The sequence below is a fragment of the Balaenoptera musculus genome, chromosome 19 (genome assembly GCF_009873245.2).
Source record: "Balaenoptera musculus isolate JJ_BM4_2016_0621 chromosome 19, mBalMus1.pri.v3, whole genome shotgun sequence".
Classification (NCBI taxonomy): Eukaryota; Metazoa; Chordata; class Mammalia; order Artiodactyla; family Balaenopteridae; genus Balaenoptera; species Balaenoptera musculus.
Genome location: NC_045803.1, coordinates 10,732,970 through 10,760,389, shown reverse-complemented (window position 1 = coordinate 10,760,389; position 27,420 = coordinate 10,732,970). Strand labels below are relative to the sequence as shown.

The 27,420-nt window shown below is 56.0% G+C and overlaps 2 protein-coding genes across 4 annotated transcripts in view; both read left to right on the top strand.

Annotated features, from left to right (window-relative positions):
- NECTIN2 (nectin cell adhesion molecule 2) overlaps positions 1-13,461 on the top strand; it is a 29,311-nt gene extending 15,850 nt beyond the window's left edge. Inside the window, exons 3-9 of one of the 3 annotated variants that reach the window (XM_036834553.1) lie at positions 114-410; positions 1,681-1,798; positions 2,831-2,979; positions 9,348-9,501; positions 11,396-11,459; positions 11,607-11,693; positions 12,356-13,461. In XM_036834553.1, coding sequence (XP_036690448.1) covers positions 114-410; positions 1,681-1,798; positions 2,831-2,979; positions 9,348-9,501; positions 11,396-11,459; positions 11,607-11,693; positions 12,356-12,619 — 1,133 coding nt within the window. In that variant the 3' untranslated portion in view covers positions 12,620-13,461. Of the gene's footprint in view, positions 1-113; positions 411-1,680; positions 1,799-2,830; positions 2,980-6,637; positions 7,334-9,347; positions 9,502-11,395; positions 11,460-11,606; positions 11,694-12,355 lie in introns of those variants that run through there. The other 2 variants (XM_036834555.1, XM_036834554.1) reach the window with 2 other exon arrangements.
- A 1,765-nt stretch (positions 13,462-15,226) lies between these two features.
- Positions 15,227-26,925, top strand: TOMM40 (translocase of outer mitochondrial membrane 40). Its single transcript, XM_036834198.1, has 10 exons — positions 15,227-15,306; positions 15,402-15,681; positions 16,400-16,467; positions 16,939-17,031; positions 17,906-18,007; positions 18,629-18,734; positions 24,056-24,178; positions 24,329-24,405; positions 24,527-24,629; positions 26,262-26,925. The coding sequence occupies exons 2-10, from the start codon at positions 15,408-15,410 to the stop codon at positions 26,399-26,401; spliced, it is 1,086 nt and encodes a 361-aa protein (XP_036690093.1). The 5' UTR covers positions 15,227-15,306; positions 15,402-15,407; the 3' UTR covers positions 26,402-26,925.
- Positions 26,926-27,420: the final 495 nt, after the last annotated feature.

Here is a 27,420-nt window from a genome sequence, read left to right as displayed (position 1 = left end):
TGGGAATTAAACCCAGGCAGTTGGGGCTTAACTGCTCAGCTCCACTGCTGGGGTGTTTGTTGAATGACTGTAGGTGTGGAGTGACCCACGCTGCCCTCTGTTCCTTTCCCTAGCCCAGCCCCAGAACCATGCCGAAACACAAGAAGTCACACTCAGTCTGGATCCTGTACCCGTGGCCCGCTGTGTCTCCACGGGTGGCCGGCCACCTGCCCGAGTCTCCTGGCTCTCATCCTTGGATGGAGAGGCCAGAGAGAGCCAGGTGTCAGGACCCCTGCCTGGTACAGTCACCGTCACCAGCCGCTTCACCTTGGTACCCTTGGGCCAAGCAGATGGTGTCAAGGTCACCTGCAAAGTGGAGCACGAGAGCTTTGAGGAGCCAGTTCTGCTGCCTGTGACCCTCTCTGTGCGCTGTGAGTGCATCAGAATGTGACCACACCCCCAATACTGTCTACACCGGCTTCTCTAGGGCACCGTATACACTATCCCTGAGTGTTGTCTACATTGGCATTCTGGGTCAAATTCTGCACTGCCTTCCTGCCCATTGTCTACACTGGCTTCCCGGGACAACATCTGCACACTGCCCCCTCATTGTCTATACTGGCTTCCCTAGGCTCTCACCTTGCTGCCACAATCAATGGTAAATGAGAATGGGTTTGCAAGGGTCGGTATTATACATTTCTTCCCAATTCCACATCCAGTGAAGTCTTACCGGTAGCTTCAATCAGCCGTGTGGAGTATTTACACCAAGGAAATTGGCAGACACCTCAGATCAGGGCTATTCTATTTTTTTTTCCCCTCCGTTTTCAGAGAGCCAGTTTACCAGCACACAACTGCACCCAGCAATCTTTTCTGGCTCTCGTGGACCCCAGTTGACACTGCTCGCTCACTGTCTATATCCACTACTCTGTCTACACTACCCAACCCAATATTGTCTACATACACACCCCCATTCATACTGTCTAAATTGGCTCCCTGGACACTGTCTATACTGACTCTCCTGGGGCCTCTACACCTACTTCTGCCCCCCAGCGTAATCACATTGGCCCCCCTGGACCCTATCAACATAATATGTGTTTTGTTGTTGTTGTTTTTTTTTGGCCACTCTGTGGATTAAACCCGGGGCCACGGCAGTGAAAGAGCCGAGTCCTAACCACTGGACCGCCAAGGAATTCCCCGCTGTACACTGTCAGTATCAACCCCTTCTGATATGTTCTGTGCTAGCCCTTCCCCAAACTGCTTACACCAACACTGCCTAATATTACCCAGAGAGGCTCCCGCTGGCACTCTTCCCACAGACCCTGCCAAACAGTTACTTTAGCAGCTTTTCCAGCCACTGTCCGATCATACCCCATACCCCACCTCAGCATTTTCTATACTAGTTCCCCAGACAATGCCTTCAGTTAAACTAACTCCCTTATCTACTCTGGGCATGTCAGAAATGACACACATTATCTCGAGTGGCTCCCTCGGGCGCTGCCGCAACGAACAGTAACTTCCTCAGAATGACCCTCAGCCGCGTCCCTGGACAGTGTCTGTACAGCCCGGATTGATTTGCCCCACGCATTCGCCATGGGTCCGCCTCCTGCCAGCCCATTTCTTTAGGATTCTTATCTATCTGCTCACCCATCACCCCTTTTGGGATTCTCCCTGTCACTGAGCCAGTCCCCCCATTTCCTCCAGACCCCCCCGAGGTCTCCATATCCGGCTATGATGACAACTGGTATGTCGGCCGTAGTGAGGCCTCCCTGAACTGTGACGTCCGCAGCAAACCGGAGCCCACAGGCTACGACTGGAGCACGTGAGTGCTGTTTGGACCCAGATCCTGGGTCTGAGGGGGGAGGGGCCGGGGGCCTGGATCCTGGGGCTGAGGGGGGAGGGGCCGGGGGCCTGGATCCTGGGTCTGAGGGAGGAGGGGCCGGGGGCCTGGATCCTGGGTCTGAGGTGGGAGGGGCCGGGGGTCTGGATCCTGGGTCTGAGGGAGGAGGGGCCGGGGGTCTGGATCCTGGGTCTGAGGGGGGAGGGGCCAGGGGTCTGGATCCTGGGTCTGAGGGAGGAGGGGCCGGGGGTCTGGATCCTGGGTCTGAGGGGGGAGGGGCCGGGGGTCGGGATCCTGGGTCTGAGGGGGGAGGGGCCGGGGGTCTGGATCCTGGGTCTGAGGGGGGAGGGGCCGGGGGTCTGGATCCTGGGTCTGAGGGGGGAGGGGCCGGGGGTCTGGATCCTGGGTCTGAGGGGGGAGGGGCCGGGGCCTGGATCCTGGGTCTGAGGGAGGAGGGGCCGGGGGTCTGGATCCTGGGTCTGAGGGGGGAGGGGCCGGGGGCCTGGATCCTGGGTCTGAGGGGGGAGGGGCCGGGGGTCTGGATCCTGGGTCTGAGGGAGGAGGGGCCGGGGGTCTGGATCCTGGGTCTGAGGGGGGAGGGGCCGGGGGTCTGGATCCTGGGTCTGAGGGGGGAGGGGCCGGGGGTCTGGATCTTGGGTCTGAGGGGGGAGGGGCCGGGGCCTGGATCCTGGGGCTGAGGGAGGAGGGGCCGGGGACCTGGATCCTGGGTCTGAGGGAGGAGGGGCCAGGGGTCTGGATCCTGGGTCTGAGGGAGGAGGAGCTGGGGGCCTGGATCCTGGGGCTGAGGGAGGAGGGGCAGGGGGCCCAGACTACTGTGTCGTGAGAGGAGCACCGGCGACCCAAAACCGTGAGTCCTCCAGAAGGAGGGAGCTCGCAGTTTGGGGTGTTAAGGAGTAAGTTTCAGGTCCGTAGAGCCTGGCTCCTGAGCGCTGTCAGACCTGTACTCCCCATGGACCATGCTGTCCTTCTCATGTGACCCCCCTAACCCCCCAGGACTTCAGGCGTCTTCCCAGCCTCAGCAGTAGCCCAGGGCCCCAAGCTGATCGTCCACTCGGTGGACCGGCTCTTCAACACCACCTTCATCTGCACCGTCACCAACGCCGTGGGCACGGGCCACGCCGAGCAGGTGGTCCTAGTTCGAGGTAAGCGGGTCTTGGGGATGGTGTGTACGACTGGGTCTGCTCCCCAAGTGTTCCTCCCTTCTGGGTTCTGGGGCTGCACTGGAGGAGGCTGCGCCGCCGACCTGGGGAGAATTCAGACCCGCCTCAATGATGGGAGGGGGCCGGTGTGGCTTGCCCCCAGGTGGGATCTGATTGGGGTGACAGGGTAGGCGCTGACAGAGGAGTTAGGACGTTGAGACCTGTGCTGGAGTCTTCCTAGAAAGCAGAGGCCTGGGAAGGGTCTTCAGGGAGAGATCCAGGGACATTGGCCTGGCCTCCAGCCAGTGAGACACGCCCACAGAATTGCACAACAAACAGTCACGTGAGGGCAGCTAGACAAACACTCGGAAACAATGGACTTCTTACAGTGAGGGCTGGTCAGTATGACCCAGAAACCAGTTTGAGTGTGTGTTGGGATGTTTGTGTTTCTAGAGATGGTATTTTGGATTTGTTTTGCTTTGCTTTGTTTTTTGTTTTTTTATGGCCTACCACTCGGCTTGCGGGATCTTAGTTCCCCGACCAGGGATCGAACCCACCACGGCAATGAAAGTGTGGAGTCCTAACCACTGGACTGCCAGGGAATTCCCTGGAGGTGGTATTTTGGAAATGGTGGCTGATGTGTCTGTGGGTCAGAAGTTCTCTGAGTCTCCACGATGGGAACTCAAAAACACAGATAGGACCCAAGACACGTAGCTGGAGAGGAAAAAAATAAAGCCAAGAATAAAGCCCAGGTTCGGGCTGATGGAAGTGGGGTCGCAATCACAGCTGTAGCCCGGGAGGCTTAGAGGGAGGCAGGGGGCCTCAGGGGGTGGGAGGAGAGCCCCCTCAGAAACACAACCAAAGACAAACTCATAGACATCAGTGTGAAGACAGACACACCCACACCTGGAGACAGACGGAAGCAGGCCCCCGTACTGAGATGATCATAACACATACACACACACCTGGAAAGACACCCAAATGAAAACGGATCCCTCTTGAGGAATTCAGACACTTGCCGGGGAGATATGATGTAGCTACTCAGAAACAGTGTCACAGACCACACACCCAGAGAGACTGTTGGCCCGCCTTCAGCGCATCTGACACGCTCAGGTGCACAAACACACACACCTGGAGGCAGACACCATCACACAGACATGCTAGAAGCAAAAAGAACCGCGGGCAGCAACAATTCCACGCGCGGAAATATCATCGCTCACACACAGATGCTGAGAAGGTAACTCGAAGACGTTCTCAAGTGCACACCCTCGGAAACTCCAAAAACCCCATTGTGGAGATTCTCTTTCAACAAACCGTCATCTGACAAGTATTTGCTGAGGTTTCCTCTTGGCCAGGCATTCTCCTCAATGTGGGGAATACAATGGTGACCCAGTCTCAGTCCCTGCCCTCAAAGGAACAGCCGGACGAGGGTCAGCTCCACCCACCCAGCGAGGTGCCCAACTGGAAATACACCCCCTGAACCTCTATCCCAGATACTCACCGGAGAAACTGGTCTCCCCACCAGCACTGGGTCAGTAGGCACCTCTGTGGGGTGGAGCCTGCAGAACACAGGCGGGATCACACTTGAGGGCCATCGGAGGAAGACAGAGCCACGAGAGCATGGACACCCCCCCCCCGAAACACCCAGAAACCCCAGGGATATCCACCACTGGAAACCCCAAAGCGAACACACTGGGTTCAGATTTCAGCCTTGGGTGATATTCACCAAGTGAAACACACATACTCAGAGCCCCATCAGGAACCTGGGCGCTTGGGGGCTGCGGGTAATGCACACAGAATCACACCCCCAGAGACTCTCCCAGTGGTAACCACAGACCCGCAGACAGTCAAAAGCTTCATTGCAAAGACATGCACCTACGGATGGACGCCAACAAACGTGGGGACACCCTCTGAGCACCCTAGAAATCATCACGGGCAGTGAGTGTGCCAACAGGTGGCCTTGCCCGGAGAGGAGATTCACTTACGGCTCTTGGCAGGGTCACGTCAGAGGGTCTCAGAGACACCTCACGTTCCCATGCGCACACAGACCAGCACACGCTCTCACGCTCGGTTTGGGGTTCACGCCAGCGAAAACACAGGCAAGGCCACAGGCTAGACATTGCTTCAGAGAATTTCTGAACCACAGACAGGAACACGTTCACCCACCATCTCCAAATTATCATCTCCAGTAACACAGACACACGTTCCGACACATGCGAAAACTGGTCTCCAGACTTCACTGAAAGAAATCTTTCCCATCTCCAGGGTACAGGTATAGGAATATATTCCCCCTAAAAAGTGTCACAAAATACTACTTACCCTTCATACTTGAGGTAAACTTTTTCTGTTCTATTTTGTTTTACTGCTGCTTGTGAGTCACCAGACTGATCTGACAGCCCGCTAGGTCGTGACCCCCCACTTTTGGAAAACATTCAGAAACAGATGCCTGGGTCGCAGCCCCTCTGGTGTGCAGAGGCGCGGGGAGGGGAGGGTCAGGTGTAAGTGGACCCTTCCCATCCCCCCCCACCCTGGTCTCTCCCAATCACACCCTGCATGCAGGGGTGGGGGAAGCGGGGGGGTCTGATAAGATGCCAGTTGCATCCATGTCTATCCCTGTTGTGGGGCCCGGACGCCCCCTCCCTCATCCTCACTCCTCCCCGCTTAGGGCTCCCTGGCTTCCTTCTCCGCCCGACCCCAGCCCCCATCCTCCCCCAGACCCCTCCCCTCCCGCAAGCTCAGCCCCTGCTAGGAGAGGAAACCGGGACTGTGGGCTTCAGGAGCCCCACTTGCCACAATGGGGACACGTGCTCCCAGCTGCTCCTGCTCCCGGGGGAGGAATTACCAGGAGGCCCCTCGCCCTTCTCAATCCCCTTTCTCTCAAGTGCAAAGAGCTTTGGAATCAGACAGTCTCACGCTCAAATCTAGGCTGCCTCTTCCCGGCTGGATCAGCCCCAACATTCCGTGACGCTGACCTCAGAGCTTCTGGGAGGGGGTCTCAAACTCAGGTGCCTACAGGGTCCTGGCGAGTGACCGGGGTGGCCAGGTGTGGAACTCTGTCCCCTTCAGAGTCACCAGCCTGACTCAGCCACAGCCCATCACCAGGTGGAGAAGATGAAAGTTTAGTGTTGCCAGATCTGATTTTTTTTTTTTTTTTAATTTTTTGGCCGTGCCTTATGGCATGCAGTATCTTAGTTCCCCCACCAGGGATTGAAGCCACGCCCCCTGCAGTGGAAGCGCGGTGTCTTAACCACTGGACCGCCAGGGAAGTCCCTGGGATCTGATTTGTTTTTTCCCTCTAAAAGAAATCTGGAATTTGCGGTGAAATGGCCTAGTGCTTTAAATGTTTAATTTTGGTTTTTTGTCGGTTGGTTGGTTGGTTTTCTATTTTGTTAGCAAGTTTAATCTGGGGGAGACGCTGTGCAGGTGTAAGGAGATCCATCTGGGGGCCACCCATTGGCAACCCCTCCACATACAAAGCGCCCAGCCTGTAGCGAAGAGGGAACGGGCTCTCCCTTCCCTCCACCTTCTGCCCAAGTTGAGTCACCTCCCTAGTTCCCATCACTGCCCTGCTGTGTCCTGGGTCCCCCCCTCCCCACTCCCAGATGTATCCTCTTGACCTCGTGTCTCCCTTTCTCTCTCACCCCTTCTTCTCTCTCCTCAGACACCCCCCGGGCCTCGCCCCGAGACGTGGGTCCAGTGGTATGGGGGGCTGGTGGGGGGATACTGCTGGTGCTGCTGCTTCTGGCTGGGGGGTCCTTGGCCTTCATCCTGCTGAGGGTGAGGAGAAGGAGGAAGAGTCCAGGAGGAGGAGGAGACGGCAGCGGAGGAGGGTCCTACGATCCGAAAACTCAGGTGTTTGGGAATGGGGGTCCCGTCTTCTGGACGCCAACTGCCCCTGGTCCCCTGCAGCCAGAGGGCAAAGACGAGGAGGACGAGGAGGAAGAGGAGGACAAGGCAGAGAAAGACCTCATGTTGCCTCGGCCCCCGGCACTCGAGGACGACATGGAGTCCCAGCTGGACGGCTCCCTCATCTCCCGGCGGGCAGTTTATGTGTGACCCCAAGACAGGCAGACAGCCAAGGGTCCCAGACTGGTTGAACTTGTTTGTCCGGATGACACTGGAGTTCAAAGCTACCTCCCACTTCCTTTCCTGGGATGTGGAGGGAGGTGGAATGTCACACACTGGACTTCTGTCTCCAGGGCTGCATGGGGCAGGGGGGCCCCCCACCCCGGGGAGCTCGGGAATGGGGACCCACAGCACCCTCCCTCCCAGAGACTCGATTTGGGCTCCAGCCTGCTCTGGCCCCATGACACTCAGGAGTTAATAAACACCTTGGAGGAAAACATTGGGGGTGTCTTGTAATACATCGGACCCCCTCCTTGGGGGTGGGACAGGGACTGCCTGGTCCCAGGGGTGGGCCCTGGAGACTGGGAGCCTGGTGGAGGCTAGACTTGGTGAGGCTGGGGTTGGGGGCCGGCGGGGGTGGGCTCTGGTCACTTGGGTCCTTGAAGGACACACTGGATGCCCGAGACACCTAAGGCCAGTGGGACTAGGAACTGGGCTTAGAGGCTGGTGCTTGGACTCGGGAGTTCCAGGACAGAGGCTGCCTTCCTGGGTGGAGTGGCCAGACTGGCGGGAGAACTGAGCTCCCCGGGAGAGCGGGGCTGGGATCCTGGACTTATGGGCCCTTGAAGGTGGGGAGGTGCTGTGATCAGACCCGACCTCCCAGAGCTTGCTGAGGATACTGGGAGGGAGGACTGCCCCTTCATTCTCGGGGCCCTGAGGGGATGGGGCAGGTGGGGTTGCTGAGAAACCAGGAAAGTCCCACCTCTGGAAGACACGGCCGTGGCCTTTCGTACCTCCTTTGTGTTCCCTTGTCCCCAGGCTGTGCCCAAGGGGATTTTCAGTGATTCAGAGGGAGGGGCTGCAGCTCTGTATCCTTCTCACTCCCCCCAACCATTAGAAAATCTCCCAAACCCTGGCTGGGGACTGCGGTGGAGGCATGGAGAGGGGCTTGGTGAGCCCATTTCTTCCACCTGCATTGCCTTCCACTCACGGTGTGGGGACACCGCGGTGACTCGGGCAGAGCTTGCCCTGCCCTCCCGGATGTGCAGTCAACAACGGGAATAGCAGCAATTTTAGGGTGAGCGTGTGTAGACCGAGCAGCATTTACTCTGATATTCCCCCACGCTCTGAAGCCCTCCAGAGGATGCCAGGCTATGTAACAGGAAGTTGTGGAAATCGGATAGTCCCGGGATCCAGGCAGCATTCCCACCGGCAGCTTTCTCTCTGCATCTGTGTAGTGGGGTTGATGGAAGGGGGAAGCCTGTGGATGGGGCTTTGGCACACATGTTATTTCCCTTAGTTGTTTACTGTCTGTACCACCCTGTCGAGGGCCCCCCCCCGCCCCCACCTCCTCCCACAATGGGAGGGTAGTGCCAGGAGGGCAGGGGCGGGAAATTGGCTGATCTGGCAGACAGTAGGTCCCTGAGTGTCCCTGCTGGGCCCCTCCTTACATGTCTAGAAAAACACCAACTGTGTGCCAGACCCCACCCCTTGGAGCGTGCAGTGTGGAAATTGGCAAGTAAACAGGTAATTGCTCCAAAAACGATTCAGGAAGTGGGAAGTGTTACAAAGGAGAGGCCCAGGGGGTCATGGGCTTCTCTCCACCCCTTTTCCTGTTAGGTTACAGGAGCTATGATCCTCTGCCTAGGATGACTCCATTCTATGTAAGGAATGAAGGGGTCTGATCCCAAATCCAGAATCACACCCCGCCCCCCAATTTTTTGCCTTTTCGCTCCATTCCTCATCACCTCCCTTCCCTTAGCTGCACACTCTCGCATCATCATTCTGCTCTGGCCACGTGGCCTCCTTGCTGTCTTTAAAAACAACTTGAGGCTTCCTCCCCAGGACCTTTGTGCTGGCTGTTCGCTCTGCCTGGAATGCTCTCATATTCTCATGGTTCACCCCCTACAGCTCCTTCAGGTCTTTGCTCAAATGTCACCTCACAGTAAGGCTCTCTCTGACTGCCCTTGAGGGCCCCTGCTCTGTCACTTATCACCTACCCTACTATACACTATTATCCTCTATCACTTACTATCACCTGGCATATTAGCTATTGTGTATATTTCTCTACTGGTGTCCTCCCTGCCCAACAAAACATTAGTCCAATGTGACTGGGACTTTTGTATGTTTTGTTCACCACTCTATCACACAACAAATGATCGGTAAGGATTAAGTGAATAAAAAGAATGTCCTCTGCCCTTGGGAAAAGAGGTAGGCAGGTGGGCGGTGACTTGGGAGGTGGGGCTGGGAATAAGGCGCTGTGGCTTCCTCCTGGAGACTCCCTCACGCTGTCCCTCTTCTTGCAGAGACACCCAACACAGCAGGCGCAGGGGCCACAGGTGGCATCATTGGCGGCATCATCGCTGCCATCATTGCGACTGCTGTGGCCGCCACAGGCATCCTCATCTGCCGACAGCAGCGGAAGGAGCAGAGGCTGCAGGGGGCAGAGGAGGAGGAGGAGTGAGTGATGGGCCCTAAGAAGTGGATGAGGGAGGGGTCCCAGAACTGGGCACACAGAGTTGGGGAGGAGGCTGGGAGAAAGTCATCAGCAATGGCTGAGTGACCCAAAATGACCGTGACTTAAATGGGGTGGAGAGGAGAGTTTATCTCTGTCTCCTAGAAATCATGGCTATGACAGTTCTGCTCTGTGACGTCATCAGAGCCCAGGCTCCTGCTATCTTTTTGCTCCACCTTCCCTAGCGTGTGACCTTCATTCACATTCCAAGATGGCTCCCCCCTCTTTTATTGTTGTCTATGGACATGACAACCAGACATGGCCATCCTGGCCTCAATGACCCCATTCCTGTCAGTGGGAAAGGGAAATGGAAATAGAGGGCAGTCGGCAGCCCTGTAAGGGAACCCATCACTTCTTCTCATTTCCCATTTCCCAGTGGCCTAGTCACATGGCTACCTCAGCTGCAAAGGAAGCTGGGAAACGTAGTCTTTATTCTGGTGGCCACGTACCCAGCCAAAATCTCTATTACTATGAGAAAAGAGGAGCCTAGATATTGGGGGAAACTAGCCCCACTTCTCTTTGTAGAACACTTATGTGCCAGGCTTGACGAGATGTATGTTACATGTGTGATCTCAATGAAGCCTCACATCCATCCATTCATTCATTCGTTCAATAGGTATTCAGAAAGTACCCACTTGGGGCAAGACCCTGAAAGCTAGGAACACAACCATGAGACAAACACTTAAAAGATGTCCAAAAAAATAAAATAAATTTAAAAAATAAATAAAAGACGTCCACACACATAAACATATAATATCATGGAAACCTAAATTTTCAGATGGAGCTAAGGGTACCCATTTTCTCAAAGAGGAAACAGGTTCAGAGAGCTGAAATCACTTGCTGAAATTCATCCAGCAAGAAAGCATTTTGGGGGCAAAATGGTTCTGAAATAATATGACCCAGTGTGTTTGAGGGGGAACACTTGTTAAAAATGCACCTTCCTGGGCTTACACCAAACCTATTGAATCAGAACTTTTACAAGAAGGGCTTGGCATCTGTATTTATAACAAACTCCCTAAGATGCACAAGAAAGTTTGTGAACCACTGTCTTAATCACCTAGTCAATGCAAACCAACAACTTGCTGTTGATCTCTTCTTCTAAGCCCATGAGACCCAGTGGTGTCTGAGATGGCCCTGGCCCTGGCCTCCCAGGGTTCACAGTCTCAAGGAGACAGACCTGTTCCCAGACAGTGACAGTCCAGCATGGCCAGGGATGGGCTAAGGAAGCTGAGGGAGCTGGGAGAGGTTAGAGGGGGCACCTGACTCAGCCTGAAAGATCAGGGAGGGCTTCCTGGAGGCAGGGACATCTGAGCTGGGGATTGAAGGCATAGTAAGCCTCCATCATTATTATATATATAGGATGCTCTGGTCTGAGGGTGTGTAGAATGAGGGAATTTAACATAGTTTGGGGGGCAGGAAAGCATTTCATTCATTTTTTTCATTCCCTCTTCTAACAAATATTTCCTGATATTCCTCATAGTGTGTTCTGGGAACACCATGTTGACAACACAGATCTCATTTTTTTTCCCTCACGTTGCTCACAGTGGGGTACAGTCGTTGAATGAGATCAGAAATAATATTTCAAATACAAACTCAGTAAGTGCCCTGTGAGGGATGTATAGGTAGATATGATCATATAACAGGAGTTCTGGATCCTCCTGGAGAGTCAGGAGGGCTTGCTGGAAGAAGAGAAATTCATGGGATGAGTAGGAGTCAGCTGGGTAAGGGGAGGTGGGTGATGGAAAGAGAGATCAGACAGAGGAAAGAACTGTGCAGTGGCCCTGGGGTAGAGGGCTTCTCAGGGCTTAGCCTTCACCTGACCTACCTCCTACCCCACAGCCTAGAGGGGCCTCCCTCATACAAGCCGCCGACTCCAAAGGCAAAGCTGGAGGAGCCGGAGATGGTGAGCACTTCCCCTGGAGCCCAGGCTGCCCCCACATCCCCACACCACTTTTGCCACTGAGGCCGGGGCTGGGAGGGGGGACTGGTGGGGAGAGGCTGTCTGGGAGGGGGGGGTGGTCCTGACCTGTCCCTCTCTGTCGCATCGCAGCCCTCCCAGCTCTTCACCCTGGGGGCCTCGGAGCACAGCCCACTCAAGACCCCCTACTTTGATGCTAGTGTCTCGTGCGCTGAGCAGGTAGGAGCTCGGGAGAGGACAAGGGTGGGTTTGGGATCTGAGTTTAAGGGCCTCCTTACATAAGAGGTCAAGGACTAAAGGTTACAACTCAAGTTCAGAGCTGTATCTCTGGTCAGACCTTAGAGCTCTGAGATACATTTAGGATTCAGTGGGGGAGGTCATGGTTGTAAAAGTCCAAGGACATGGGGTGAGAGTTTTAAGTCATCCCATCAAAGAAGACTGGTTGAGTATCTCCATTTGCCAGACACTGTACCTGGAGCTGGGACAAGACAGACAGTCACTGCCCTCAGTGGCCTCCTGGAGATCAGAGGTTGGATGTTGAGTTTGAGACAAGTCAGTTTTCAAGGGGCTATTTAGAGCTTAAGCTTAGGTCAAGATTGAAGTCAAAGGCTCATGGGGAAAGACTTGGGGTCAGTGATCAAAAGAAAAGGAGAGGCTCAGGATTAACAGGGTAGAGTCCATGCTCTGGGCTTTGAGTTAGGGACCAGCTGTATGATTGTCCCAGTTCAATATCAACCCAGGTGACAAGGGGTGACATAGGGTGAGGTCAGGTCTGGTTGGCATGGGGAGATGGTGATCAGGATTTGAGGGTCAAGGAGCAGAGTGGGATTCTGTGTCATGTTCAAGAGGTGACCTTGGGTTCATTCCCTCCCCATCCCCAGGAAATGCCTCGATACCATGAGCTTCCCACCTTGGAAGAACGGTCAGGGCCCCTGCTCCTGGGGGCCACGAACCTGGGGTCCCCCATGCTGGTGCCTCCAGGGCCGCCTGCTCTGGAGAGGGTTTCCCTGGATCTAGAGGACGATGAGGAGGAGGAAGACTATCTGGACAAGATCAACCCCATCTACGATTCCCTGTCCTACTCCAGCCCCTCTGAGTCCTACCAGGGCAAAGGCTTTGTCATGTCTCGGGCCATGTATGTGTAAGCCGCCATGGTCCTGGCCTCTCACCTCTCATTTTTTGATCCCTCAACTTTCTGCCAGGGATCTAGGGCCCCCTGATCTCTCGCTTGGCCACTGTCAGTTAACACACATGCATCTCATCTGTGACTTCTATCTTGGTGGCTCCACTGTGACGTCTAATCCATGATCTCTGACTCAGAGAAATGGGCCATGACAATGGAAAACTGATAACCTTATCTTAGGAGGGGCTGGAGAAGGTAGGTTTCTGCACAACCTCTTACCCAAGGGGTCCTCAGACTGTGACCTTAGATTATACCTCTCATGTCCCACCATCTCCAGACTCCCCCCAAATCCCAAAGAAGACCCCAGACCTCTGAGTGGACCTCAGGCCGTCACTCCTAACAGCTCTGCTTGGGTGGGTGTTGGGGGCATCCTGTTGCTCAGACCTGAGCCCTCCAGGTGGCAGAGCCCCACTCGCCCAGTCCCCACCCTGTCCCCCAGTGGTGGGAGGGAGGGGATTCCCCAGCCCAAAGCAGAACTTGCCCATCTCCTCCCTCCTGCAGGCAGGAGTCTCAGGGTACAGACCCTTCCCTGAGCTCCCACTACCCCAATTCCTGTGTACAGAGAATTATGCCCCAACTCAGGGCTACATGGGGTGAGCTTCATGCAGAGTGGGCCTTGCTGACCCCAGCCTTCAGAGAATTTGCTGTTGCTTTGAAGACTACTGAGTCCTTTTACTCCTGCCCAGTGGGGTTGGACGCACCCACCTGGGTGGGGGGTGGAGAGTGGATCACCTGGGTCAGGGGTAGGGGATGTGATATTGTTTTGTAATACAGCATTTCCTACAAAATGAGTTTGTACTTTGACCAGGTCTCAACTCGTGTTTACTGTGGGCTGTGAAGGGGATGGGGGTGGAACAAAATGGGTAATGAATAGGGGGTCCAGGGCTTGAGGGAATCAGTAGACTAGAAGTCAAGATGGGTTACAGACATTAAGAAAAGGGCCAAAGATGTGAAAAAGATAATTGAGGGGATAATGAGCAAAAATGCATAGCCAAAAACATAGTGATGGGTAATGGAAGGAGTGGGGAGGAGTCCAGGGCATTGTGATTAACGAAAAGGAATCTGCAACAGCAGTCTAATGGGTAATGGACCGAAATAAACGGAACAAAGTAGAAATAGCAGTAATTAAGTATGAGGGGCTCGGGCGTAATGAATAAATGGCAATAAGAATAGGCCAAAGGCAAAATTATGAATAATGCTGTAATAGGAGCTCAGGGCGTGATGGGTAATAGGTCTGAAAGAATGAGCCAGGGGCAGAGGGATGAATAATGGAGAAATAGGGGCCGCAGGCATGATGGGCAATGGACCCAAAACCTTATGGTCAATTAAGAATTAGCTAAAAGGGCTTCCCTGGTGGCGCGGTGGTTGAGAATCTGCCTGCCAATGCAGGGGACACGGGTTCGAGCCCTGGTCTGGGAAGATCCCACATGCCGCGGAGCAACTAAGCCCGTGAGCCACAATTACTGAGCCTGCGTGTCTGGAGCCTGTGCTCCGCAACAAGAGAGGCCGCGACAGTGAGAGGCCCGCGCACCGCGATGAAGAGTGGCCCCCGCTTGCCGCAACTGGAGAAAGCCCTCGCACAGAAACGAAGACCCAACACAGCCATAAATAAATAAATAAAATTTAAAAAAAAAAGAAATTGAAAATTGTATTAAAAAAAAGAATTAGCTAAAAGAATTAGGGAAATGAACGGGCATAAATGGGCTAAAGGTAGTACAGGCAACCAAGGTGAAATGAATGGAGCAGAAGGCATGCTGGGTAATGGGACAGGAATGAATGGGCCAAAGATGGAAGACACAGTGACTGGGGCAAGGGTTGGGGGGAGAGAGAGCCAAAAGGCATGATGGGTAACGAAAGGGGTGGGTCTACGGCAACCGTCCAGTTAAATGGGTAAGGGGCATTGTGGGTAACAAGAAGCAGGACAGCGTTCACATAACGGGTTAGAATTCTCCCGTGGCACTGTGGGAAGGGCTAGCACTTCCGGCTTTCAGTGTGCGACTCCGGACTAGGAGGCCGCCCCTTTGCCGCGGTGCCTGGTGGGACGCGAGGCCTGACCTTGCTGCCTAGCAGCCTCTGCCGCGCAACCCACCTTTATCCGTGTCCCTTGACCCTGGCACATTAGCCAATGAACACACAACGTTGATTACGTCACCAGGGTCCGACCCCTGTACATGCTGGAGCCAATCAGGATGCTTCAAGGGCAAAGGCCGACCAATTATCATGGCAACTTCGCCGCGGGGCGGAGTCGAAAGAGGGGCGCCTCCTGGAATGGGGCGGAGGCGATACGCCAATGGGCGTTGCGAAGTGCGCAGCACAGACCAATGGCGGGCGAGCACCGGAACCCGCGGCATCTAGAGCCAATCGGTGTGGGCTCCCCAAGCCAATGGGAAGGGCGGGGAGGTATGCTTTGACCTGTCTGCGAGTGGGAACCAACAGAAAAGGGCGTTCCAAAGAGGTGGGTGGGACTTTCATCCATGACTCCAATAGTAAGGCCAGACCCTGAAGCTGGTGGGCGGACCCCAGGGCCCGGTAAACCAATGGGCTAGGTGGGGCGGGGCGATGGTGGTGGCGGCGGCGGCGGCAGCGGGTTCGGTTGCGCGTGGCGCACGGGGTGGGAGCGGAGCACACCGGGAGGAGGCGCTGCCGCGCGTGAAAACGGGGCTCCGAGCAGAGGGGTGTTCGCTGGCGACTGGGCCTGGAGCCTGCGGGCCTTGACCTCTGCCCTCTGACCTTTCCCTTTGCAGGCGACCATGGGGAACGTGTTGGCCGCTAGCTCTCCGCCCGCAGGGCCGCCGCCGCCGCCTGCGCCTCCCCTCGTGGGACTGCCACCGCCTCCGCCTTCTCCTCCGGGCTTCACGCTGCCGCCGATCGGGGGCGGCCTGGGTGCTGGAGCTGGCGCCGGTCGAGGTTCCGAACGGATCCCGGGGACTGCGGCCGCCAGCGCTGGAGGGACCGGGGATGATAGGGCCTGCGGCTGCCTGCCCAACCCGGGCACGTTCGAGGAGTGCCACCGGAAGTGCAAGGGTGAGGGGCTAGGGGCCCGGCGGGCTTGTGATGGCCCGGATATCGGGGGAAGGAGGAGCACACTGAGGACCTTGGGAATTGGCACGGACCGTTGGAATCATTTAACAGAGCGTTAGGAGTTGACGTTGGGATCGAATGGTGGCACATTGAACTTGGGGCTTAGAACGATGGGATCAAATGGTGGAACCTCAGGATAGAATGCCAGAGCAGTGGAGAAAGCCTTAGGGACCTCAGGAGCCCCATGAATCAGCCAGGCCAGCCTCTTGTGATTGGGAGGGAAACTGAGGCCCAAGGTCACAGTGTCAGCAAAGGGCCAGTGGAGGTGGAACCCAAAGCTTCTGGATCCTGGCTTGGAGTAATTGTGATAGCAAAAGTGGTGTCAGCAGCTTATTGAGGACCGTCCTGGCATTCAGTATGTGTTAACTCATTAAATCCTTGCAATATTTCTACGTGGTGAGCATCTTCAACTTACAGATGATAAGTTTGACATAGATAAGGTGACTTGCCTAAGGTCACACAGGTAGTAGGTGGTGGCCCTGGAATTTGGATGCAGGCAAAGGCCTTGGTCCTGGGCCCATCCACTAGGCTATTTACTGGTTGGGATCCCTGGAGAAGGGAGAGCCGGGACGTTATGGAAGGAAGGGATGAGAAATGGATGTGTGTGTGTGTGTGTGTGTGCGCGCGTGTTGGAGTGTGACAGCACTTCTCTCTCATTTAGAGCTGTTTCCTATTCAGATGGAAGGTGTCAAGCTCACAGTCAACAAAGGGTTGAGTAATCATTTCCAGGTGAGCCTTCCTGGTCCCATTATCCTCCAGAGGTCATCCCAGCCATCCCCCTGCATCTGCAGGTACAACCCTTTTACTCCTCCCTAAAGGTCTGGGCTCCTTGGTACTTGGAAAGACTCAGAGACACAGTGCCGGGCTGATCACACAATGGCGGCCAGTGGTAGGGTTTAGGGACCCAGAATCCAGAGATACACCATCCCCCCATAGCCAGCATCCAGGCAGGAATGAAGTACCAGGTGTGTAGCCCCAGCCCCAGCCCCAGCACATCCCTTCTCTGAGTCTCTAATCCAGTCAGGCCACACCTCCCAGTCTTTATCCCCTGCCCAGCCTAGAGATGCCCTGATGGAGAAGCCAGATGGGCAAGTATCTCCCATCCCAGGTAGGATAGGAGCTGCCCTGGGAGTGGGCTCGGCTGGGTTCCTTAGGGGGTGGCCCACAGACTCGTCACCACAGCCCTCCCTCTTCTCCCAGGTGAACCACACAGTAGCCCTCAGCACAATCGGGGAGTCCAACTACCACTTCGGGGTCACGTACGTGGGGACAAAGCAGCTGAGTCCAACAGAGGTGAGATTCCTTTTGCCATTCATTTACTGTATCTTCTAACAATGTAACCAGTCAGGCAAAGAAGGCCTTGTCAGTAGGAGGCCAGGACTGCTGAGAGTGTTGGGAGGTGGAGACTGTGTCTCCAAGGTGCATCGGAACCTGGGTCATTCCTTCATCCTGACGCCCACGTCTCTGCCCAGCCCTGTGCTGGTTGAGTCTGGGTACACCAAGGTCACCAGACAGTAATGACCCAGAGTGGGCAGGGCTGAGCTGTAGATCTTGCAGGGCTTTGAAGGCCAAGCTAGGCATTTGAACTTTCGCTAGGGGGCGCAGGAGAGCCACAGAAAGATTTAAGTGAGGGAAAGACGTGGTCAGATGAATGCTCTGGAGATAGATAGCATTTCTCAGGCTGTCTGCCAAGGCTAGGTTAGGGGAGTGAAGGCAAAACTGGAGACCCGAAAGGAGGCTTGGGCAGGACACAGAGTTGCGGGACTAAATTAGGTCTTTGATTATGTTAATGATTTCCATGCAATAAATTCATTTATTCAACAAACCTTCATTGTAACCCCCATTCTGTGCCCAGCCCTGTGCTGGGTGGTGCTGGGGACATAGCAGTGACTGAAACAGCCATGGCGCTCACAGCCTGCTGGAGAAAGGGAACAGCCTGTCCCCAGAGAGTAACAGTCCAGGGAGAGTAGGACCGAAATGGGGGAACCCAAAGGTTGTGTGAGCCCAGAGGGGAACCTAACTCAGCCAAGGTGGTCTTGGAGGGCTTCCTGGAGGAGAGAACCTCATTCTGAGGCTTTCTAATCCTAGGCTTCTCACCGAGGGCCATCACGCATATACTTTTATGATGCTAGACCTCTAACCTCTAACCCTGCCCTCTGCCCCACAGGCCTTTCCAGTGCTGGTGGGTGACATGGACAATAGTGGCAGCCTCAATGCTCAGGTCATTCACCAGCTGGGCCCTGGCCTCAGGTCCAAGATGGCCATCCAGGTGAGTGGGGGTCGAGTCGGCTGCTCCCCCAGCCACTGAGCACCAGGCTGCCCTTGGCATTGAATCCAAGAACCCAACGCACAGTGAGGCCAAACAGACCAAAGCATCAGAGTTTGGAGCAGAGAAAGGTTTATTGTAAGGACCAAGCAAGGGATACAGGTGGCTTATGCTCTGAAGACCCAAACTCCCCCATAGTTTTCACGGAAGAGTTTCTAAAGACAAATTTGGGGGGGGGGCTGCAGGACGTGTGACTTTGTTCCAGTTGGTAGATGGTGAGGTAACAGGGTGGAGTGCCAGGAATCTTTTGCTCAGCCTGAAGTTACCATCCTCCACCTGGGTGGGGGGCCTTTTATATCCTTGAGAAAGAGCTAGGATTCCTCCTTATCATGGCACTATTGTTTGACTATTATTTGACTGCTTTTCCTTTGTTTCTGCTTTCCCTCACTTCCCTGATTAGAAAAGCTTTGGATTTGCCCTAGGGGAAGGTCTAGGAGGCTGAAGCCTTTTCCCTACAAACAAGAAAGGGGGGTTGGGTATGGGGACTAAAAGGCTTTTTGTACCTGGGAGGGCCCCGTGGGGTCCTCCTCGGTTTCACCCTCACGCTTGCCCCTCCCCCCACAGACCCAGCAGTCAAAGTTCGTGAACTGGCAGGTGGACGGGGAGTACCGGGGTTCCGACTTCACCGCGGCCGTCACCCTGGGGAACCCAGACGTCCTGGTGGGTTCAGGTAAGAGGCACGGGGCTTGGAGGGGGGTCAGACCCCAGCCCCAGCTTTGCCAGCAAATCCATTTCTTTCGCTGGCCCTCTTCCACCATCCAAGAAACGGTCACGGGCAGGTGTGACTTCAGAACACAGAGCATCAAGCCCGTAGCATTGTGGGGGAGAAAGCAGGTTCAAGCCCCAGTTCTGCCACTAGCTTAACTGCGATTGTGGGAGCTTCCATCACCCTCGTGGGCTTCAGTTTCCTCATCTGTAAAATTGGGTTGCCTCACAGGGTTGCGGAGTGGGTCATGTGTGGAGAGCTTCGAATGGGGTCAGGCATCTGATGGGTCCCGAGGAAATGAGCTGTTTTTCTTACTACTCATGGGGCTCTGGGGTTGCTCGGGGGCACAGAGCAGATCCCAAGGCAGGCAGAGTCCGCGTGCAGCTGAGGGGAGGCAAGTAAGTCTGAGATGGAGGTGGAGGAGGAACATTCCTGTTTAGGTTGGCTGGGGGCAGGGACCAGCTGACTAATGTCTGTACTTCTGATCTCTTCAGTTTGCTTCCCCCTTTTTTATTTTTGTCTCTGAGTGTCTGCTTTTGATTTCTCTATATTCGTTTAGTGAGTTTTATCTATCACGTACTCTATGTCTTCCGCGTCCAGAGGATACGGTGGTGAACAAAGGAAAATTAGGTCTGTCCTCTGGGAGCTTCCATTCTAGTGACCTAAGTAAAGCAGATGGGTGATGGAGCTGTGTGGGAAAATTACGGCCTCGGGAGGGGTGGGCGGCATCTTGAGAGAAGGCCTCATTATATAGGTGATAACTGAAAATGAAGACTGAAGGATGTGAGGGAAGGTGCCAAGCAAATATATGGGAAAAGAGCTTTTCAGCCGGAAGGAACAGCAAGTGCAAAGGCCCTGAGGTAGGACCCTTCACTGGAACATCAAGGAGGATTGGGGCTATAATGAATGAGGAAGGAGGGCAAATGGTAGAAGAAGTCAGAGGATAACAGGGCCAAATCACTTAAGGCTTTGTAGAACTTTGGCCTTCACTCAGATTGAGTCTGGGGCCACTGGAGAGGGATAGGATCTGACTTAGCTTCTAACAGGACCACTTGTGCTGACATGTGGAGAACAGACTACGAGGGGTTCCAGCCTGCTGGCAGCAGAGGGGGTGAGAAGTAGTCGGGGATCTGGATGTACTTTGAAGGTGGAGCGATGGGATTTGCTGCTGGGCTGGGTGTGGGAGATAAGAGGGAGGTCAGAGATGAGAGGTCAGCCTTTTTTGTCTTGAACAACTAAAAGGGCGGAGGTGGTGATTCCGGATTCTTGTGTCTGCTGTTGGCTCTGTCAGGAAGAGCAGGCTCTTGGGCCGTGAGTGCTGAGCAAAGGCATGTGAAGGTGGGAAGCCAGGATACCTGTATGCCCAGCACCTGGAACCGTGCTGGGAACAGAGTAGGCGCTCAGAAAATACTGAGCAAAGGAGTGAGCGGTGGTCACAGCAGGTCTCGTTTTTCACCTCCTGCCTTTTGTCAGGTCCTAAGCATACTGTGTATACCCGGTCCTTCATTCAGTCCCTCGAGGCACTAGGGATGGAGCAGTGAGCAAAGGGTTCGTGGAATCCTCTCAACAGCCTTGTGGGGTAGTGCTGCCGTCATCCCTGTCTGATTGAGGCCCAGAGAGGGCAAGTACCTTCCCAAGGAGACACAGCGAGGCTGCCTCCAGAGTCCATGCTCCTCGCTAGGGCACAGGGCCCCCTGCCCCCTCAAACACTCACCGGCATCGGCCTTTTGTGTTCCTCAACACTGGCCTCTAGGTCCCTCCTCCCTGGAGCCCAAGGCCACCAGTGACACTCTCGTCTCTTAGTTCCTACAGGTGTCCCTTCCTCCCTTCAGGGACTGATCAAAACTTCTGGTCCCAGGTCAGTGCTGAGCACATGAGTAACCGACCACTGACAGCTGGGCGCTCCACCCCCTCTGAGCCTCAGTTTCCTCATCCGTCTCATGGGCACAATTGCAGGGAGCTCACCTTGCTGAAGGAGTCAGTGGGAGAAGCTGTCAGCCCCAAGTCTGGGGCCAGACACGCCTCGTTAGGGTTCGCTCTGGGTTGGGTCTCCATGCCGCCCCACATGGGCAGGGGGATCAGGGTTCTCACAGATGAGGAAAGCAAGGCCTAGGGCGGAATCAGTCCCCCAGGATCACAGCTAGGAAGCAGAGGAGCTGGAGTTTGAATCATGGCCTAGGCCTCACTGAGGAGCCACTGGTCTTACGTGGTCCCCTCCTGTGGCCTCGTCTCGGGGGACACACACACACACCCCTTCCCTGCCCTCACAGGGCTCTTAGGCCGGTAGGGGAGACGTGTTTGCCTCTAAACAAATAATCACACAGTGACTGCATTACTGTTGGGGGAAATCCTACACTGGGAAGGTCCAGGTTGCCGTGAGAGCTTGTAACAGAGGTCCCATCTCTCCTGGAGTGACAGGGGCAGTGTCTAGACCGAGGCAGGTGAAGAGGAGGGCACCGCTCCCAGAAAAGGGCTCTGCATGGACAAAGCCCCAAGGAGCGCGGTGTGGGGAGGAAGCCGTTCTTTTGGGCCGGGGCCAAGAACCACCTTCCCTTCGGTGCTTGCCTCCCCGCCCCCAAGCATCTGCCCTGGGTGCCTGCCCTTCCTGCCCGAGGTGACTTTCCCCAGGTATCCAGATGTGGCCCCAGCCCTGCAGGTTTCGGGAAACCATGCTCCTTTCCCAGGTCTGCGTTCTGCCCCTTGCCCAAGGCCTCTTCTTTGCTCACAGACCTCTGATTCACTTTCTTTCCTTCTCATGGGGTTTTGAACTCAACAGGTTCTTCATGGCCACTCCAGACATTGCAGAATGGCCCCTGGTTGAGAGCCACTGGCTTTCACAAAGCCCCTGCCTTGGGGAGCTCCCGGGGGAGCTGGGTGTGGACACAAGTGGGAGGAAAAAACAGAGCAGCTTAAGGAGAGAGATGCAGGAAGGGCTGGGATGTTCAAGAAATAGGCCTGTGTGGAAATAAGCGCTGGGCAGTGAGTTGTGAAGCTCTCGAAGGAAGCCTGTTTCGAAGCTGGGGACGAGCCACATGGGGCCTTGCACCTGTGCCCTGAGGAGCTGGGGTCTCCTTGGCACTGGGGAGCCATAGCGGGTTCTGGAGCGGGGAAGGGGGGAGCAGGGTCAGGTGTGTGCTTTAACAAGATCCCTCTGTCTGCTGCATGCGAAGTTGCTTGGAGAGGGTGAGACTGGGGCAAGAGACCAGGGAGAAGGGCGGGGCCTGGGGAGCAGAGGGCGAGGCAGGCCCGGGAGATGGGGCGTGGGAGAGAAGTTCCGGGGCCTCGAGGCCCTCAGTTCCAATCACGGCCAGAGACTCTTGAGTTGAAGTCCCTGTGTGACCTCTGGATGGTCACTTTTCCCTCTGTGGGCCTGAGGTTCCCCTTCTACTGCAGGAGTGGCTGCTCCTGGCCAGAGGTGTGCTGGTAATGGCTTAACAGCCGGCTCGAGGGGAAGGGGCCAGGAGGTGGGTCTGTGTCGTCTACTCACGGGGAGGAGCCAGCTCCAGCCCGCCCTGACCACAGCCTCCCCAAGGCACCTCCAGAGCCCTGGCCAGCAGCCCTCGGCCTCGCTCAGCCCCCCTGGTGGCAACCCTCACCCAGGTGTGCCTGAAGATATGAGCAGCCCGGTCCTGTCGTCCCGTCCTGCCCTGCTCCCTCAAGCCGGTCCCCAGTCTGTGCCTCTGCTCTTTGTCTGGGAAGCGTCTTCACGTCTCCGGTTCACACCTCGTGCTCCTGTCGCCGAGGCTTCGTCCCACTCCCACTCCCGGCTCCGGGCTTTCCCTGTCCCTACCTCCCCTTCTGCTCTGGTCTCCCTCGTTCTGGCGGGGGTCCATCTCTAAGCTCATGTCGCCTGTCCTCACCTGCTCTGTCTTGTCAGGTTGGGAATCTTCAGTCCCTCCCCTCCTCCCCATTTCTTCTCTTTTCTTTCTTTCTTTTTTTTTTTTTTTTAGTATTTATTTATTTATTTGGCTGCTTTGGGTCTTAGTGGCTGTGCACGGGATCTTTCGTTGCGGCACACAGGCTTCTCTCTAGTTGCGGCTTATGACGCGCGGGCTCCAGAGTGCACGGGCTTAGTTGCCCCGCAGCATGTGGGATGTTATTTCCCTGACCAAGGATCGAACTGGCGTCCTCTGCATTGGAAGGCGGATTCTTAAGCACTGGACCACAGGGAAGGCCCCATCTGTCTGTTTCTGATTGTTTCCCTGTCTCTACAGAGGTGTCTCTTGTTTTCTTTTTCTCTGTCACCACTCCCTCTGCATCCCCCACTCACTCTCTCTTCCTCCCTGGCTTTTCCTCTCCACAGAGATCACATCTGTGGCGTCTCCTCTCCTGGGCTTTCAAAGACAGACACGAATGAGTCCTTGGGCTCAAGGAATTCAGCCCAGTGGTGGAGTCATGGGTTAGCAAACACTCAGGCGGCCTCAGTCAGAGCCATCCCTCCTGCCGAGGGGCAGAGGTAGCAGGGCCCGTCCTCCTGATTGCCGGGCGCTGGCTGTCTGCCAGGCACGCCCCGTGCACCGCACCTGCGTCCAGCCCTCTACTCCTCCTCACAGCCTCACGGGGTGTCCCGTTCACAGCAAAGCGAGGCCAGTGGCCCACGGTTACTCTACCAGCAAGTGGTAAGGCTGGGATTTGAACTCAGGCTGTCTGGCCCCCCGAGGTGTGCTCTTACCAGCCCTATCCTCCTATTGCTCATGGCGGCATAGTGTCTCAGAGCCTGGGCTCAGGGCCTGGGGACGCCTGGATTCTGCCCCTGATGCATCTTGTGACCACGCGGAAGTGACTTACCCCCTCAGCCTCTGTGGCTTCCTCTGTAAATGGAGACAAATCAGCGCAGAGTAGATGAGGTCCCAGGGGGCCTGGGAGGCTGACCTCAGAGCCCTGCGAACTGCTTGAGCAAGGAGCCCAAGTTGGGGCTTCCCCGCTGGCGCAGTGGTTAAGAATCCGCCTGCCAATGCAGGGGACACGGGTTCGATCCCTGGTCCGGGAAGATCCCACATGCCGCGGAGCAACTAAGCCCGTGTGCCACAACTACTGAGCCTGCACTCTAGAGCCCATGCATGGAAGCCCATGCACTGCAATGAAGAGTAGCCCCCACTTGCTGCAACTAGAGAAAGCTCGTGTGCAGCAACAAAGACCCAATGCAGCCAAAAATAAATAAATTAGTTAATTAATTAATTAATTTTAAAAAAGAGCCCGAGTGGGAGGCCCGAGGGAGCGGGAGTCCAGCTGGGCGGAAACTAACCGCCGAGCCCAGAAGTAATACCTTCCCATCTCACCTGCAGGAATCCTCGTGGCCCACTACCTCCAGAGCGTCACGCCGTGTCTGGCCCTGGGCGGAGAGCTGGTCTACCACCGGCGGCCTGGGGAGGAGGGCACTGTTATGTCACTAGCTGGGAAATACACATGTGAGCCTGGGGACCCTGGACTCCTGGGTCTGAGGGAGGAGGAGCCTGGGGCCCTGGACTCCTGGCTCTGAGGGAGATGGGGGAAAACCTGGGTTCCCAGATGCCGAGCCCCCTTGGTAACCTGCCCCGCCCCACCCTGCTCTCTTACAGTGAACAACTGGTTGGCGACAGTCACGTTGGGTCAGGCGGGCATGCATGCAACATACTACCACAAAGCCAGTGAGCAGGTGAGCTGGTCCAGGGACTGGCCGTGCAGGCACACGTGCGGGCTGTGGGGTGCCCGGGGCTGGCACGCCTGAGTGTTGAGCCTGGGAGGCTGACCCGCGTGTGTCGCCCTGGCCCCTCCAGCTGCAGGTGGGTGTGGAGTTCGAGGCCAGCACAAGGATGCAGGACACAAGTGTCTCCTTCGGGTACCAGCTGGATCTGCCCAAGGCCAACCTCCTCTTCAAAGGTACAGGCCTCCATTTCCCTGTGTGGGAAACAGGCAAGAGGTGACTCTGAGTGGGTATACCGGCCAGGGGAGATGGTAGAGGGCAGCGTGCTGGGCCCCCAGATTGCCCAAGAACGCTAGTTGAGAGGGTGGATGGGCGCCTGGGCCCTGAGCTTTGCACCTGCCACCCCCCGCCCCACCCCACCAGTGGCCCTCTCCCAGTCTGCGCACACGGCCCTTGCTTTTCTTTTCTTCATGAGTGGAAGGCAACTTGGAGCACAGCCGGCCAACCCCACAGTCTCATGTTAGGGAGGGTGCCCAGTCACAGCCAGATCCGGAACCTTCCCCGAGGCCGACCGACTCTAGCCTTAAGTTTCTTCTTGGGCCTCAGTGGCTCAGGTTTGGGGTGTGTGGAGACCGCCCTGGAAAGGCCGCTTCAGTGGGCCTGGGTCAGGGGGGGCTTCCGAAGGCAGCCAGGAGGGCCAGGGACTGGGCTTGGGGGGTTTTATTGTTGTTGTTTTTTTTTTTTTTACTTCTGAAGCCTGCCTTCCCCGCCCACCTCTCGAGCCCTTGCTCTGCAGGCAGCGGGGTCAGAGGCTGGGTTTGGGCTGCAGCACTTCAGCTTCTCTGCTCCTGTTCAGTGAGTTCTCAGGCTCCACCATGTGGGCACCGCACCAGGTACTTGCACACCTGTCAGGTCCTGGGGCACAGGCCCTGGAGGAGATTTCAGTCTTTCTTACTTTTTTTTTTGTTTTAAATATACATACTTCGTGGGGTTTTTTTGTTTTTTTTTTAAAGGCGTAGGCTTATTTATTTATTTATTTTTGGTTGTGTTGGGTCTTCGTTTCTGTGCGAGGGCTTTCTCTAGTTGCGGCAAGCGGGGGCCCCTCTTCATCGTGGTGCGCGGGCCTCTCACTATCGCGGCCTCTCTTGTTGCGGAGCACAGGCTCCAGACGCGCAGGCTCAGTAGTTGTGGCTCACGGGCCTAGTTGCTCCGCGGTATGTGGGATCTTCTCAAACCAGGGCTTGAACCCATGTTCCCTGCATTGGCAGGCAGACTCTCAACCACTGCGCCACCAGGGAAGCCCTTTCTTACTTTTTTTAAAAAAACTTTTATTGGAGTATAGTTGAGTTGCAATGTTGTGTTTCTGCTGTACAGCAAAGTCAATCAGCCGTATGTATACATATCTCCACTTTTTTTTCTTTAGATTTTTTTCCCATATAGGCCATTACAGAGTATTGAGTAGAGTTAGAGATTTCAGTCTTTCATTCAGCAGATGCTCAGCACCTGCTCTGTGCCCGGCCTTGTGCCAAGGACGCTGGGGACACAGCAGTGACCAGGCCCCTTCTCCCGCCTCCACCCCCCACCCTCCGGGGCTCACAGTGGGAGGGACAGACGCATCCCCAGAGAGCGGCGACCTGGTGTGGACAGGACTGGGATGAGGGGGTCCATGGAGTGGCGGAGGGCTTCCCGGAGGGGAGGGGTCACCGAGCTCAGAGCTGAAGTACTTGGAGGGCGTGAAGAGGTTTCGGGTGGCGGGAACGGCACGGTCAGTGGTCTGGCCGGTGGCATCTGAGGTGGGCCGGAGGGCAGCTCGCGGGGATGGGGCGAGAAGCCAGCACGAGGCTTTCAGCACGGTTGTTCACCCAAAGGTTCCGTGGATAGCAACTGGATCGTGGGCGCCACGCTGGAGAAGAAGCTCCCACCCCTGCCCCTGACGCTGGCCCTCGGGGCCTTCCTGAATCACCGAAAGAACAAGTTCCAGTGCGGCTTTGGCCTCACCATTGGCTGAGCCCCTTCTGGCCCCTGCCTTCCACGCCCTTTCTCCTTCAGATCCCACCTCCCCCTCCCCCTGCCACGGAGGGGAGACCTGAGCCCCCCTCCCCCTCCCTTCCCTCCTCCTTGGGGGTCAGGGGGGCAGCGGAAAGGAGGGGACCCATCACCCCAGCAGCTGGCAGGGGGGATCCTGGAACCACAGGCGCGTCAGGATTCGGAGTACCAGGGGCGGCGTGCCCGGTGGGCCTGGGGTCCAGGAAGGGATTCTGGAATCTAGGGGCGCACGGGCTTCTGAGCACCAGGGGCAGAGGCGCCAGACAACCTCAGGGAGGTGTTGGGGTGTCCCGGTGCCCCAGAGGGCCCTGGGCCCAGCCCCGAGGGGGCAGCAAGAAGAGGAGCTTCCCCGTCCCCAGTCACTCCACCCCTGCCCGCTTTCCCATTCACCCTTCGGTATAAATCATGTTTATAAGTTATGGAAGAACTGGGACATTTTACAAAAAAAAAAAAAAAAACCTACAAAAAATATACATGGAAAAAAAAGAAATGGGAGGCGTCCGTTTTCCTCCACGTGTCTGTGGTCCATTTGGCCTGTTCCATTTGGTCTGACCTCCCACGGTGACTCGCAGGGGGCAAGGGAATCAAGCCGAGTCCCTGGCCAGAGCCCAGACCAGAGAGGGGAGGGGCCTGGCCAGGGATCACACAGCCTCCCTGTGACCTTCCCTACAGGGACATCACAGGCCTTCCCTCCCCAGGAGGGCATGGTCTTATGGTCACTCAGCTTGGCCTGGCCAGCATGGCTGCAGAGGACTTTGTCCCTGTGAACTGAAGCAACGGGTGACGCTGTCTCTGGGTGCAGGGGTGGGGGCAGCGAGCTGGGACTCGGGGTCTTTCCAGGTTCCAAAAGGGGCAGGGGACGAAGGTGTGAGGACTTTCTGATAGGAAGGTCAGAGCTTCCAAGAAGCTTCAGGAAGCATTCAAGCACCTGGATGGAGAGCTCAGAATCGGTCACTCCAGCTCCAGGCCCTTGGTTGGGGG